The 15,846-nt window shown below is 31.2% G+C and overlaps 2 protein-coding genes across 7 annotated transcripts; one reads left to right on the top strand and one right to left on the bottom strand.

The window, feature by feature from the left end:
* Positions 1-328: 328 nt before the first annotated feature.
* Positions 329-2,827, top strand: LOC122529895 (CDGSH iron-sulfur domain-containing protein 2 homolog). 2 transcript variants are annotated; one of them, XM_043656406.1, is made up of 5 exons: positions 329-490; positions 667-761; positions 989-1,105; positions 1,323-1,413; positions 2,597-2,827. In XM_043656406.1, the coding sequence occupies exons 1-4, from the start codon at positions 394-396 to the stop codon at positions 1,410-1,412; spliced, it is 399 nt and encodes a 132-aa protein (XP_043512341.1). In that variant the 5' UTR covers positions 329-393; the 3' UTR covers position 1,413; positions 2,597-2,827. The 2 variants fall into 2 exon arrangements, with proteins under 2 accessions (XP_043512341.1, XP_043512342.1); XM_043656407.1 differs by lacking the exon at positions 2,597-2,827 and adding an exon at positions 2,170-2,268.
* Positions 1,824-15,832, bottom strand: LOC122529893 (STAM-binding protein). 5 transcript variants are annotated; one of them, XM_043656402.1, is made up of 8 exons: positions 6,732-7,587; positions 4,017-4,176; positions 3,624-3,767; positions 3,261-3,476; positions 2,972-3,175; positions 2,637-2,871; positions 2,489-2,561; positions 1,824-2,415 (listed from the first exon to the last, which is right to left on the bottom strand). In XM_043656402.1, exons 2-8 carry the CDS (start codon positions 4,060-4,062, stop codon positions 2,410-2,412), a joined length of 924 nt encoding a protein of 307 aa, XP_043512337.1. In that variant the 5' UTR covers positions 4,063-4,176; positions 6,732-7,587; the 3' UTR covers positions 1,824-2,409. The 5 variants fall into 5 exon arrangements, 4 of the variants coding, with proteins under 4 accessions (XP_043512337.1, XP_043512339.1, XP_043512336.1 ...); XM_043656404.1 differs by having other exon boundaries at positions 3,261-3,470; positions 6,732-7,586; XM_043656401.1 differs by lacking the exons at positions 1,824-2,415; positions 2,489-2,561; positions 2,637-2,871; ... (2 more) ...; positions 3,624-3,767; positions 6,732-7,587 and adding exons at positions 13,612-13,714; positions 13,811-13,923; positions 14,029-14,326; ... (2 more) ...; positions 15,314-15,412; positions 15,528-15,827 and having other exon boundaries at positions 4,148-4,176.
* Positions 15,833-15,846: the final 14 nt, after the last annotated feature.

The raw sequence follows: 15,846 nt of genomic DNA, 5'->3' as shown, positions 1-15,846 counted from the left end.
ATCGCTCAGTACAAGTAAGAGAAAAATCTTAAAAACCAAAATGTTTTTAATTAACAAATACATGTTAAAAAACCAAAATGTTCTTCATTAACAAGTAATATATGACCAAAAATGTTTTATTTAACTTTGCAACGAAGTTTGAATAAATTCAAGAAATTTAAAAGGAAGAATGTATCAACCAATTCTCATGATTGAAACTGCACTTTATAAATAAATAAATATATATATATATATATATATATATAATTACTTTCAATTTACATGTTTTGTTTCATAATATGGAACAGCAGTCAACCGTTCAAAATATATTATTTGCAACACAGAGTACATATGTATGTACATAGCTTGTTCGTTTGAAATCGCTACTTGACTAGCGTGGTAGTAATAGCAGTCATGATGCCAGTGGCTCATCTCGTCAAAGTAACACTTCCAAATTATTTAGCTGGATTGCCTATTCCAGATACTATTGGAGGATGGTTTCGACTCGGAAGTAAGAAATTAAATAACATATTTGCTATACATTTAATAATCTAGTAGAATCACGTCGAGTACCTTTCAGAAATAGAAGTTTTCAACGTGACATTGCAAATTACTACTCTGCTACATTGTATCCAACAGTTCTTATGAATATTACGAATATATGAAATATTTTTTATTTTTGTTTAGTACGAGACTGGATTGCCTTAATTCCTCCAACCGCGTTATTAGCGGGTATCGGTTATATGTCGTATCAAGCATTTTGTCCAAAGGCTAGAGGACCAGTAAGTAACTTATGTGTTTACTTATTACCGACCAACACAGGAACGTTAAGATAGTACATTACGTTATATTTTGCCTTTTCCTTTGTCGATTACGTAACATTGTTGCTTCATATTTATTACTATCGTTTCTATGAATTCATCGGATTGCGTTTATAAAATCTACGTAATAAAGAGTTCATATATTGTATCATCTACTTATCTATAGTTTGTCTTAATTATGGTTACAGCCATGCGGACTTGTGAATCTGAATGTAAAGAAGGATGTAAATAAAGTAGTAGACACAGTTGATATAGAAGATATTACTGAAAAAGCCGTGTTTTGCCGTTGCTGGAGATCTAAGAATGTAAGCTTTCTTGTTGTCCTCTTTTGCTATTAATATTTTATATGCTATACATAAGTAACCTACATATCCTACACATAATGTATGAAAAACATCTGAATATAACTTTATGAGTGAAACAAACATATATTACATAATCATTTGTTTATATATTGATAAATTGATAAACAGACAAAGTTTAAATAATTGTAATATTGATATTAATACCTTGGTATTTCAGTGGCCATACTGCGATGGCGCTCATGGAACTCATAATCAAGCGACAAATGATAATGTGGGTCCACTTGTAATTACAAAAAAGAAGGATTAATGTAAGCTAATTGATACAAAAGAATTATTACACGTATTTGTCGTTTACGATGTTGTTAACGGACAACAACAAAAGACTATTCCTACGATGAACAATGTAGATATTATATGAAACATGCCGCAAATGTTAATGTAGATAAATATTTAAAAACTAATAAAACAACAATACTAATTACAGGATACAAAGTACGTATTAGTTACTTGTAACTATTTTTTGGAATTGTGATTTATTGAATTTATAAATAAATATGTATATCGTTATGAAGATTCGTTTTGTCACTACATAAATTAGAATTTATAAGATTACATACAATTCACCCTGTTCTTTCATGTGCATAATTTTTACGAAAGTTTATCGTAATCGATTCAAAAGATATCAATTGAACTCTTTGGCAAAAATAAAAATACGTTCTTAAAAAAATAATTTAGCGATTTATTTATTTAACTAAAAATATGTACACGTTCGCCGCACATATTACAAAAACGAGTGGGAAACAAAGATAATACTACATTACATTATGAAGGTTTAGTCTATAATATTTTTACATTTTTCAATGGTTTCAAATACTATAAAACTCATCATATTAACATTGAAGAAAACTAAGATATTCTAGCACCCTTGTAACTTTTTGTAAAATTCTTTTCTTTTACTTGATGCTTAAAAATACTACGTAATTTATTCAATGATCTGCGCATTGCAATTACCATGAGAAAATATATATATATATATATAGTAACATTATTTTTAATTTCTACAGGAGAAGAAAAAAACGATCAACGTGTTGAAAAAAGTAGATTGTATACGCAGTGTATATAAAACAATTACATCACAAAAGAAATATATAATATTATCCAAATATATTTGGTGTCTTGACTGTCAGACACAATACATGTCCTTAGTATCACAGATGAATAAATCATTCAATAGTTTACATAGTATCAGCTTTAGCTGTGAACCATTCAGTTTTTTTCTCTGCAGATTACTGCTCTCTTTGAAATCATAGCTGTAATATGCAAAATTAAATGATTATAAATTAATTATATATCTAATTTAATCATAATCAATTATATATTTACCTCAAAATGACGCAAATCATTAGTATCAAATTCTAGTTCATTAACAAGCAATTCCCTGTGCCCATATCTATATCTAAAATACAAAATACAAAATTTATTGATTCACAGACACAAATAAGAAGAAAATAATAGTAAATTTAATATTTACTCGATATACCGCCTCCAAACGATCATTCCTATGTATACCAATGCAATTGCTACAGCAAAACTGATCGCAGTAACTAGCGCTATGATTCCCGAAGGCATATGCTTACTATTATTGCGACTAACAGATTTCGCAACTTCAGCGATGTTTTCCGAACTTACACTTGTAGCAGCCTTTTTTACTGGTAACGGCGATGTTTCATTAGTACTACTATCTTTCAAATTTGTACTCGAAACATCTACAATAAAAATAATTTATTATATTTTTACAATTACACTAGCCAATAAACCTTTAATTATGTAATATTATGTAATTGCGTTATCTTTAGATTTCTATACCAGAACTGTTAGTATTAATCGTGTGATTGATATCAGGAAGCGTAATGTCGTAAGGTACTTGATTCGTAGTCTGTGTGTTATTTAGTAAAACGATTTCTATGTCCGTGCCATTTTCTTCTTTCTTATGTGGAACTTCCGGTACCTGAGATTTGGTACTGGATTTAATTTCATTATTTGCAGTAGTAGCATTGTGTGTCGTAGGTTCTTAAAAAAAAAAAAAAAATGTGGAAATAATGTAATCCATTTTTTATGTAGCTCGTTATTTTTATTCAAATTTTATGCGACATACCTGTAGTATTTAACGATTCATCATCGTCATTATCCCGTGGAATCACGTTACAGTGAAGCATGTCCGCCTGTTCTGTCTTAGAATTACACATCTGCTTTTCATTATTCAGCTTCTCTTTATCTCGATTGTTCTCGTTGATCGGCGTGCTCACGTTTGCATTGGTTAAATTCATCAATGTAGAGTTATTGGACTCGTTCATTGTTCGTAAATCTAAATATAAAAATTTCAGTTCAGTAGTAGACAGTTTGTACTATCATTAGGCGGGAATTACGCAGGAAGAATATTAACCCCGTGCATTTCAAATCAGTCAGTCGTAGATGCAAACACAGGGTCTAAATCGTTAAGGAAATACATTCTATTTACCTTTTTTAACTACTGTCGCTTTTATCGACAAATCCATCTTTTTACCGTTGTTGTTGCTCAGTGTATCGGTTGATTGTGTTATGTTTGCGATGAACACTTTGCTCTCGTGTTCTTCATTCTGCATCAGTGGAGACGTTCTGCCAACTAAGAATGAAAGTGTTTATAACATCACAATTTTTAACACAATACGAAGAAAAATGAACTGTTATTGTTTCGTAAGATTTCGAAAATATTTCGAAAAATAAAGGAAAGAATATTTTGTGTATATTTTGATATCTAGCCCGATTGTTTACAATTCCGAAAATACATTAATTAACTGCGATTAAAATGTATCACGTTTAAGAACAGATCGCGTTTCAGTCAAGATTGTCAACACAAAAACTTTTATCTTACCAAACATCGATGCCACTAAAACAACGATCACCGATAGTTGAAACATCTTTTCTCTGTCCTATCTATTTGTATTCTTCGAATTCAAAGATCGTTGCGTTTCTGCACAGACTTCTTTGTCTCAACCGATCTTCAAGTGTTAATCCGCGTGGCAGAATTGAACCTGAAATCATGATCAATCGTTATTATCAGTTTCCACCATTCCCCCACTTATGATAGCTACGTTTTATCTGTTATCTTAGACAAGCAAACGAAAACGTTTTTATTGTTTCGTTGCCATTTTGATTAATAATCCAACGAGTTTTTACATAATTGAGAGAACAAGTGAACAATTAATTTTTATATTTTTTTGACTTTTTTAGCTTGATTATAACTTTATTTGTATACGTGAATTTAATAACATGTGTATCGAAATATTTCTTTTATTTAATTTATTTATTTGATCAATACAATGTGTGTGTGAATCAATTCAAATTCGAAGTATGTGTGATTCAAGTTTTGAAGCATATATTTAAGATGTGGTTAAAACTGACTGATTTATTTAAAAATTTAAAGATTCGTTAGCTTACAATAGTTAGTGAAATCGTAATATAATGACTTATTGAGCTACTGGAGCTACCGAAATTCGTATCGAAAAGTGATATTTTTGGATAATTGAAAATTCAGATTATTATTCAGTTTTCTAGAATTCTAATTGCATATCTAAAAATCAACACCATTTGTATGTAATCCCTGATCACGTATAAGTTCGTAATTCAAAATAACGCAAAAATGAAACCTGTATTTATGAAAATTACGAGAATTTTGAAAAAGATAAAAGATTTCAATAATAAGATACAATAGGCATGGATTCGAATGATTATATGACTCATGAATGATTTAACCTGTGTGGACTACAATTGTTTTTTTCTCCTTGAACTTCATATAGAAAATGTCATACTGTCTTATAGATATATTGTATATAAGTATATTATTGAAGAATCTATATTTACTACATAATGTATAGTTTCCATAGTTTGCAATATTTATCGCTAAGAATATTTTGAAGAAAAAAAAGAAAAAAAAATTGTTTACTTATACTTTTTATCCTGAGTATCATTTTAAATATTTAATAATCATTTCTATTTTAATACAGAGATTATTATTTTACATGTGCATTAGTTCGGGAAACTTATTTTTTTATATTTATTTTACTACATTTTTTATTTCATGTAAAATTTATTTAAAATACGAAACCAATTTGAAAATTCACTGCAAGTACAATGTTTAATAAAAAAATATATATATAATATAAATAGTTATTTCAAGCATACAGTGTTTTCTGCAATTTCTTTTAATAACTAGTAAATATCTAATAATTTCTACATATAGCTTCAGACTGATATCAAATTTTACCAACGCAATTCTTGAATGTAATGGTGACAATAAAATTTCAGAATGTTTTACATAACACAAAAGTTCCTGGATTTGCGTACTCCGTTCCTCGCATGACAAGTCGAAAACATCGAATTAGAATGTTATAAAAAGATACCGTATATCATTCAAACTTTACATTTTACAGCATTGTGACTGTGCATCGCGTGCATATTTTTATATCTTTTATACTTTACGAAAGGAAGCTATCACAGAAATTTCGTTTACATGCAAAAAAAAAAAAAAAATATCCTTACGATGTCATTCGAACATTGAGGTTGAAAAATGGCACACGAAAGCGCGTCAGTGGTATTACACGCATGAAACCTGTCGCTTTGAATTTTCTTTCGTAGTGTACATTATATATATATATATATTATTACAAGAGTGCTTTTTTTTTCACGGAGATTGTTCCTAATTTTGAGCACAACTGTTATGAAAATCCTACAATCGGCGTGTACCGAATTCTCATGAATCTGTATGTGGAAAAGGTTATATAAATCTCTTCCTCTGACGTCGCTGACATTTTTATGCTATTATACGCCAACATACATACAAATACATCGAATGGAAACAGGAAATATTGGTCGGGTGATTTGCAAGGTATCTAATTATTCGCCAAGATAAAAGTAAACAATCACATTAATATTTCCATTGGATTATGTCTTCCCTTGAAAACTCACTTGCAAATATATTAAAAAGAAACTCGTACAACTATTACAATACAATATTGTATGTGTATACAGGATTGTTATTATATTAGTGTCGCAACGTGACATATAAAAAGCTACGTTTAATACTAAGTTTTGCAACTCTTGGAGATATACATGTATATTCTTAACGTATTATGAATTCATTAATAAAAGATGACAAAGATGACAAACGTTACATCGAGAAAATATTTATTACTTGTTTAGTCTTTGACCAATTTTTTTTTTTTGCCTATATATATATATATATATATATATATTTTTTTTTTTACCTAATTGGTATTTATCGCATTTCACACAAATGACGTAAAAAATTGCAAAAGAAATAAATGATTATAAATAAATTCCGTGAAAAATCGAACTCGATAACTACGATGTTCAACGTACCATTTTTTATCTGCATGTGTTAAATGATCCAGCCGACAGAACGGGATTTCTAGACGATCTTTTCAATACGTTTCAACCAAACGGCATAATAAAAAAGAAGAAAGTCACGAAATATCCTGTTCAATAAAAAAAAAAAAAAAAAGTATCGATAAGCAATATATAATTAACCTATTTCTCGGTGTATATTATACGCTCTAAAAGTACATACCTTTTGTCGAACGTGAAAGTAGAATGTTCCACTTTTTCTCTATTTGCGAGCGTTTGGTGAAGAATCGCTATGCACTCGATAGAGAAACCAAGAAACAGAGGTGACCGGTAAAACTCAAAGAACGATCATTACACACACATTAGCATTTCACGATCAATTGCATTACAATTAGTCATTTGTTCCTTCTGAGATAAGAGGAAATGTCCGTGTATTTTTCACACATAAATTTTCTCACTCGCCGTTCATTTTTCAACTCTCAACTGCGTTTTACGCGCTGCTCCTGAAATGCCGATCGTCAGTGCATTTCCAAAGACACGAGTTGGTCTTTTCAAGAAAAATGAAACACCGCGTTGAGTTGACGCATCGAGCACCAATAATTATACAATCATTACACCGCGTTTGATTATATTTAAATAAAACTCACGTTTTGATGTTATTTTCAGAAACTTTCGGTGAATTTGAAGAACGAACGAATTTTGCTAAGTGACTCGTCAGTAGGAGTAGTTACACTGTTATTAGTAAAATTTCATTATGTTACAGTCACGATTGAAATATTCCTCCTATAGTCACCTTTGCTCGTACTCGACGTACATACATATGTCGTGTTTTTAATAATAGAACACGAACGTTCAATGGATAGACACGTGGTACACAAACTTCCGATCATTTGGTTCGATTATTGTTATTTTTTCGTTTTCATTCGTCGAGCCATACGTTGCCGTTTTATGTTTCTATGTCGTTCTACGTGCAGGTCGTGGGTAATTGAAAATCGAATTGAACCGTGCGAATCGAGAGTTCGGCACTGTCGCGCCGTGAGTTGTTCCTTCCTTTGAGAGCAACAGCATACTGCACGTTCTGCGCGACTGGAGAAATACTATATAATCGTGACAGACGACGAAAGAGAGAGGGCTAGAATAACGCGCGGCATGTGTAAAACGAAGCGAGGAGGAAACAATGTGAGTTAGTTTTCAAAGCAATTTGTTGGTAGTTGTTTATCAGTTTGCTTGACTATGTCATTATTTGCGTAAGTTCGGGGCAGTGTTCCAAAAGATAAGGAGCTCGAACGTCATTTTTTGAAACTGAACCAAACGAATTTTTTGCACTGAGAACTATCCTTCTTCTCGTAACTCATCTTTTTTGAATCGCGTTCAATTTTGAATTTTAATCGAGTCCGAAAAAAATTCGTGTTTTCCGAGAACACGAGAGAAATATTTATAAAATTCGTGTCCACGCTAAACGAAATCAATGATGCAAACACACGTACGTATGTAGAATGCACTTGTAAGTTGTATCGTACATTTACGTACGACCGCAAGTTCTATCGGTTAAACGCAATTTGACTATTCAAAAGTATAGGATAGATCAAGTATAATAACCTTAATCCCCATCTTACGAAATGTACCGTTTTGTATTTCGTGATTCGAGCTAATTCTGTTGTGCTGCTTCGAGATTTCGTTTCAAATGCAAGTATACTCACAAATGAATGAACGTTCACGTAGCCAAGAAAGAATTTCGAGGATACCAAAGCCATCTTACAGTTATTCAAAATTCGTTGTAGCGATCTATATATATATATATATTCTCTTACTTAAGCAGCCAAAGTTTGAAATATATAGACAATATTTTCGTGCTACTCATTTGAGAGATACCGTACAATTCCGATGACGTTCAATTAATTTGAAGAATTTTCATTACGTAATATCTGAGAATCGTCAATGAACGTATCGGCTGTTAAGGTAATCACACGTTGAATTTTATTCATGTTAAAGTATACTAGGTGGCCACATTCTCAGAATAAATCGAAGTGTGCCGAGTTCCCACTGCTCGACTTGCATCTGATCGATACTCGACTGTAAAAACCGGTAACAACGAGATTAAAGACGCAGAGCGAATCGCACGCGCGTATATACACGTACTAGGGTACACGTCACGAACGTGTTTTACCCTGCTGGATTTCGTACGTCATCGAATAAACTTGAAAGGCACAGAAGGCCGTTGCATACCTGGTTCCATATTCTCTCCTCGTTTATCCACGTGCTGATCAATTCTTCTTCCGCTGGTTGCACAAGATTTTCACAAAGATCAATAGATCGCAACGCACGTCATTTCGTAATTATTAAATTACCTCCGAAAGAATTGACAAATCTTCAAGTTCAGTTTCGTGCTATTCTGTGTAAATTGGAGAATTGTCATATAGTGAATGACCGAAATAACTACTTGGAAGTTTTATCCTGCTCTACAGGGGCGTTCGAGAAGTAAATAAGCAAACTGTGTGTGAATAGATATTAACCAATTTCCGACCTGAAATTAACAATTTTGTTCAAAGAAAATTTATGAAGGTGAAAGAAGGTGAAAGAAACAAATTGAATTATTAAAATTGAATAAAAGCTGCAAGCGTTAAACGCAGTGACTGACACACGGTAAACATTTTCTACGAACAAGACTTTGCAGTGAGCTATGGTTCTTTTTATCCTTGTATCATGTATGTATGTATGTATGTATGTATGTATGTATGTATGTACATACATATATACGTATGTATGTATAACGGATAGAGATCAAGATAAAACGCAAGATAAAAGTAAACGCTTCTGGAAATTGTGTTTTCGATATTGCTGCGAACCAGTTTTCTCGACTTTAATCTTTAAATTCCTATCATCTTGATCCAACATTGCAATAAATGTTAAACTTGATATATAGATGCAGCGAATGTTGTTGAAATATGTACATATGTAGTACGTGCATATTTATATGCATAATTTAAAAAAAGAAAAAAGAAAAAAAACATCTTCGCAACTGCATTTGCAACTAAATACATACATGCATTTTCATTTAAACGTACAATTTCATGGCTGACAAATATAATATTTCAATTCCATCAACCAAGATAGCTTTATAATTTATTGTTTCACTTTTTTAGAAGTCGCGCAATAATGCATGTTGAGTATTTTTGCGTAATTAACACCGAACACGATACTGTCCAAACTTTCTCATCACTCTACATCGTACATCGACAATTATACTTACAATTAATAATTGTTAATTATTAATAATTATCATGTAATTATCGAGGTTATAAACAATGACAATTCTACTATAGTTACTTTATTTTACACAGGACGCGTCAATACGCGCTAATAGATGAAGGAAAACAAGTTAAGGGGTAGAAAAGTGCGTAGTAGAAAAGTGAAATTTCCATAAGTAAAGGAGCGTGAAACACATGCACGCAAAGAGAGAATGCCGCCTACGCGTAACGTGATTTATAGCCGGCCTGTAAACGGTAAAACGAAGAACACATAAACCACCATGTAAAAATAGATTGACTCTGCCGTCGATAAAACCCTGCAAAGCGGGAAACCCTTCAACGCGAGTAATTCGATATACGCGAGGAGAGGTGAATGGCGAGAAGCATTCTCACGAGGTACTCGCACGTACACGTACAATGGATTCCCTTTAGAATTCCATATCCTGGCTGTGAATAACTTTCTTCTGTTTCTTTTTGTTCTTCCTATTCTGGCAAATAATTTCGTTTTGTTGTGCTCTCAACGGCGAATAATCGCTTTCAGTGGATGTTCCTGGACAAAAGGCACAAAAAAAGACGAACGGGGGACCGACCTCTTTGTGACCGATCTTTTGTTTCGTCAAGAACAGATCGTAATAAACAAAAATTGTATTTGTTGTATCGATTTATATTTATTTATTTCTCATCCTGCGAAATATATACATTCTTCTCACTGACATTCAAATATATATAATATTTATTTTATAATTGTAATGTTTGGATTTAGCATTCGCAAACAGCTTCCGATACGAACGTAGGCCAGTGTCTGTGTCATAAATTGTAATTGCTTTCACGCGAATTGGAATTTATTTAGCTAATACGTCCTTCAATCAGTGGCCCTTCAGCGTTCGACCGCGAATAGCAATTTAATTGAAGCATTTTAATTAAAATATTTCTCCTTTTAACGAACGAACTTTGTTTGGTACAGTAGTTAGTTATTTATTCTCAGGGCGTAAAAAGAATTGCCACGTAAAAAGGAATGAACAATTTGTTTGTATATGTACAAAATATTGTATTGTGTTTATGAGACAGGGAAAAGTACAATCTCATAAACGGTATGTAAGCGTGTAATTGAATGTAATTTTAAGTACACAAAAATGATTTCAGGTACCTACTAGTACAAACCTTTTACACCGATATCGATTAACACAGCACCTATCGGTACTGTGCAAATTTTTGAGTACCAGTATCGTGACAGAGTACACATAATGAAGCATCACACAATGTTAATATATCCAATATATTTCATAACAAGCTCGATATATTTTATTAAGTTATGACTAGCACAGCGTGTCAATGTATTCATTGATTTTTAGATTATGATCTTACGTAACGATACGATTTCACTGAATGACCCGATCACATGTAATTAACGTTAATTCGACAATATCGTGCAATATCTACAATTAAACGTTGAACATATTTTACATGATTAACATGAGATTATGAACACCATTATTTTTCCATGAAAGGCACGTAACATATTTCGCACACCGCTAATATTTATAAAAGTTTTTGTTGTACATTAATTTTCCGGCGCACAATTTATTACCAGAGTAAATAAATATAAATATTATGAAAAAGTTAAAAGCTAAAGTTTCAAATGTTACCCATGATCGATATAGAATGTGAAAATTGATGGATTTCACGGGTGGTGGATTAAAACGTGTAAGAATGTCAGTTTTTCGGCAATTCATGCATCAGCGATATCATACCGTATAATAATGTATCTACATATGTACGACTGAGAAATATATACGAACATATGTATACGAAAAGTGATTAGTGTGATTAGTGTGATTACTATCATTTCTTTATATTCTACTCCAAATTGTCTCTCGGAAAAAATTCTTGTGAAAACAGAAAACGGTCGAAAGGTTGTAGTGTCGTCCGTTTGTTAGTCTTTCGTCTATTTGATCGTACAATATTCATTGTAATGATTTCATCGATAAATGATTCTAGAGAAATTGGAATGTAAAAAAAGACACGCTTTAGAGAAATGTCACGAGATACATGAAATATCCAAGTGTTCGAAAAATGAAAAAACATCCAATACAGAGGTAATCCAATACGTATGCACATATGTATCAGAAAATGATAAAAATGTTTTCAGTATTAATCTACAAATTGAACATTGATTCGAGTATCACAATATCCCACTGGAAGACTTTTCAGGTCTTACGTATTATTATTTTTCTCAAAGATTTACGTAATTCTGTACTCTTATCGTAGAGAGATCTTCATAACTAACGATCGAAAGAATGATTACAACAATAATACGAATGACGATCTAATTGATGGGTTTTCGAAAAATTATTGAAATTGATGAAATGAAGTTTGACCATCGAATTTACAAAAGAGACCGCATCGTCAAAGGTCAATGGATTTTTGTAACAGGAATACACTCGTCACATTGTCGAAATAATAATTTTTCAAATACATGAATTGCCAAAGCTAAGGTTTCATATTTACGTGTTCATCTCCGACAATATCTGCCAGATTTCACGTTAATCGACTAGGTGCATTTCGAAATTTTGTCTTGAAAAGATAATAGAAGCACATTCGTATCACACCATTTCTACTTTCACATAAATTATACGCAAGCAAAATTACTTTCATTACAAGAGGATGAAATTTATTCGATACTCGTGAAATGAAAACGTCAATACTATCTGTTAATGATAATGCTCATTTTCAGTCGAAACAACTTCTAATTAATTACTTAAATTTCTTAAAGTACATAAAAATGTTCTCGTGTCAACTACTATAATTTTCCATTTAAATATTGCATTCGCATTTGACTAATTTTTTTTATTCTACCGATTGTAAATGCACGATATACTTTAAATATATTATAGATTTTTAATATATTAAATGCTTTGTCATAAAAATATTGAAAGCTTTGCAATTATTACTAAATCTCTATATTCTTTAACCTTTTCGGTACGGGGTTCGTTGACCATTTAACATTAATTAATACCGAGAGCAACAGCAACGCGATATAGTTTCGTACGTGTTACAATGAAATGTTATAAATATTTGCTATGTCTCTAAATAAATTTTTAAAATTCAATTAAAAAATTAAAAATTAAGAATACTATTGATTGATGATATAAACACAAAAATATTAACAAATAAATTACATACAAGTCGATATTACATTGATTTACTGATATGAATTATTATTATTATTATTATTATTATTATTATTATTATTATTATTATTACTAAATATAAGGTGGAACATAAGAAATAAAACGCAAGACCTAAATAGTTATAATATGAATTATTGCAATTACTTGAATCAAAATATTGCACAAGAGTTAATAGAATGTTAATCGACTGAAATATTATAAAAGAATTTTATAATTTTTTCCAAAATGTGAATTTCTGTCTTTTTGGGAATCAAAGGGAAGTGCGTGCAACAGTACGGGGTTTTTTTTAAAGCGATTTTTAAATTGCTGTATACAAGCGTTCAACGAGTATCAATTTGAGTCGATAATCGTACCGTGTGTATGCATTTTAGTCAACAATCGTACCGAAGAGGTCAGAGATAAGAGCTAAACGTTTGCAATTTCTCGTTCCTTTCACTTAGTACAACGTATTTGATAGTTAAATGTATAATGTGTTATACAGTAATTGTACACATTAAAGTATACACATATGGAAAAATGTGTATACATATGTAAAAGATGTCATTTTCTTCTTAGGTCCACTACTTCTATCACTGCAGTTACATCCAATTTACAATGTTTTGCTTTCTGAAAAAAAATTCTTCTGAATGGGTATAATTGTACAAAAATTCCATAGAACAATTACCGTATATAGCGGAGGATCTGTTGGATGCGGATGAAATCCAGTTTCTCTGCAATTAGCAATAAAGTCCAATCCATATTCCGGAGTTAGAATGAAAAACCCTGTCCTAAAATAAAAGAAATATTTCTGAATTTAAAAAATTCAGTTTCTTTTTTTATATATACATATATATTCATCTAAATCTTTTCTCTCCTTTACTTACTCATCATATTTAGGAGCACAAACGATGGCGATTGCTTCAGCCATCATAAGTTGATATGCACAATGTGTATGAAGGTCAACACTAGACAAAAAGGCAGTCTGTGTAGGATGTGTCTGTAAAGTACGATTATCTTTTCTATTTGTAAATCTATTAAATTTAACTTTTGCTTTCAATGATAACTTTACTTTAAATTCACAAATAATACAAATACTACATACATGTATCCAACCAAGAGTAATCAAATTATGTTGATCCTGATAATCAAATATATCTTCTTCATTATGCGTTACACAAGAATCTGGAGATCCAGTTTGTTCAGGAATTAATAAATGCGTAACTACTAATTTATTTCTTTCTAATTTTCCAGCTAATATACCACAAGTTTCTTTATTGTTCGTGGTATTAGTGAAAGCCAACATGAGAAAGTTATGCATTAATTTAGTTGGCAGTACTATGTCTCTTAAAGTAAAACTGTCGCAAAGTAAGGAAGGTTTTGTTGAGCGATCTACAGTGGGTCTATTAAAAAATTCAATTATATAATATAATATTGTTTGAAATTACTGAATTCCATTTTTATTTACACTATACTCACTTTTCTCTAGATGTTTGCGCAATTATATCACTAGATGGACTTACTAATGGTCTTGACGATATACTGGAGAATTTTTTAACCTTGCCATCTTCAGGAGATGTTACACTTGTAGTCATAGCAGCCTTTGCTGCTTTAACGGCTGCTAATGCAGCTAATTTGTTTTTTCTCTCTTCCTCTTCTCTCAACCTAGACAAATATCATACGTGTACAAACATTATTTAAATATACATGTTATAAAGAATGAGTCATTGAAGTTAGAACCTAAGACATTTTCGAAATTGTTAATTACATTGTTAAATTACACTGTTCTTAATGTATTAATCAACCATGCTTATCATGCTTTATAAAAAAGTATTGAACCATAATCTACTAGTTCAGGTTTGGTACTTTTTTTACTACAACGCTTGTGAAATAATTCATACAAATTAAAAATGTTTAACAATGTGCGTGATTACCAACAGATTTCACGCTGAAATATTAATTAAAATATCTTTTGATTCTCAGAGTCATCTCTTCATTTTTTTTTTTCTTTTTTTCTCATATGTACTCAGTTAGTGAGGTTCTAGACTTATATGATTCACCCCATATAACTCATAAAATATTATGAAGTACTTTTTTAGTTCTTCCTGTTTCAGTCTTTCCTTTTCAATTTTTTCTCTTTCCTTTACATCTTCCAGATACTTATTATATTCTGTCTGATATTGTTCTAATAATTGTTTCTTCAACTCTTCAGCCTTAGGAAGTACTTTGCGTAATGTTTGTTGATTATGTTCCTTATCTTTTAGTGGTACTGTATTAAATTGCGGATGATTTCTTATTTTTTCAACAAAAATTCTGCAATAACACATTTTTAGATGTTAAATTGAATATCTTGGATTGCTACAAAATTTACTCAAAGCCACTCATCTTACGTTATGAATTTGACATATAAAATATATGCATATTCAAGATCATTATCTTTCATGCACATATCTGCCATTCTGATCATCTCTACGCCGGAGCGATAATATCTGAAAATAATGAAAGAGATTATTAATATTAGTGTCATCAATTGAACTAAAAAATCTAGTTTTCAACAGCTTACGACAGTGATGCATGAAATGTTATTTCAATAAAATTTGATACCTTTGAGGTGGAATGTTACGATCCAGTTCTACCATAGAAGCATAATCAGAGAGAGACTTCAACCGTGCTCGTGGATCTGACATGCCAACATCCTTCCAAGGACTATGTTTGGCACTTTTGATTTCTGACGTTTCCTTGTTCATTTAAAAATTTTAGGTTACGTTTTGTCGTAAGTTAATTTTTCATTACATCTACGAAGATTTGATATTAATGAATTCCCTCAGTTCTAAAATATGCATGAACATTTATCCCATTTTAATTCTAACATATTAACAAAAATATACAATCAAAATAGCAATTCAGTTGATTAGAAAAATAC

This window comes from Frieseomelitta varia, unplaced genomic scaffold (genome assembly GCF_011392965.1).
Source record: "Frieseomelitta varia isolate USP_RPSP 00005682 unplaced genomic scaffold, Fvar_1.2 scaffold_314, whole genome shotgun sequence".
Classification (NCBI taxonomy): domain Eukaryota; kingdom Metazoa; phylum Arthropoda; class Insecta; order Hymenoptera; family Apidae; genus Frieseomelitta; species Frieseomelitta varia.
This window is presented reverse-complemented; position numbering and strand designations above follow the sequence as displayed.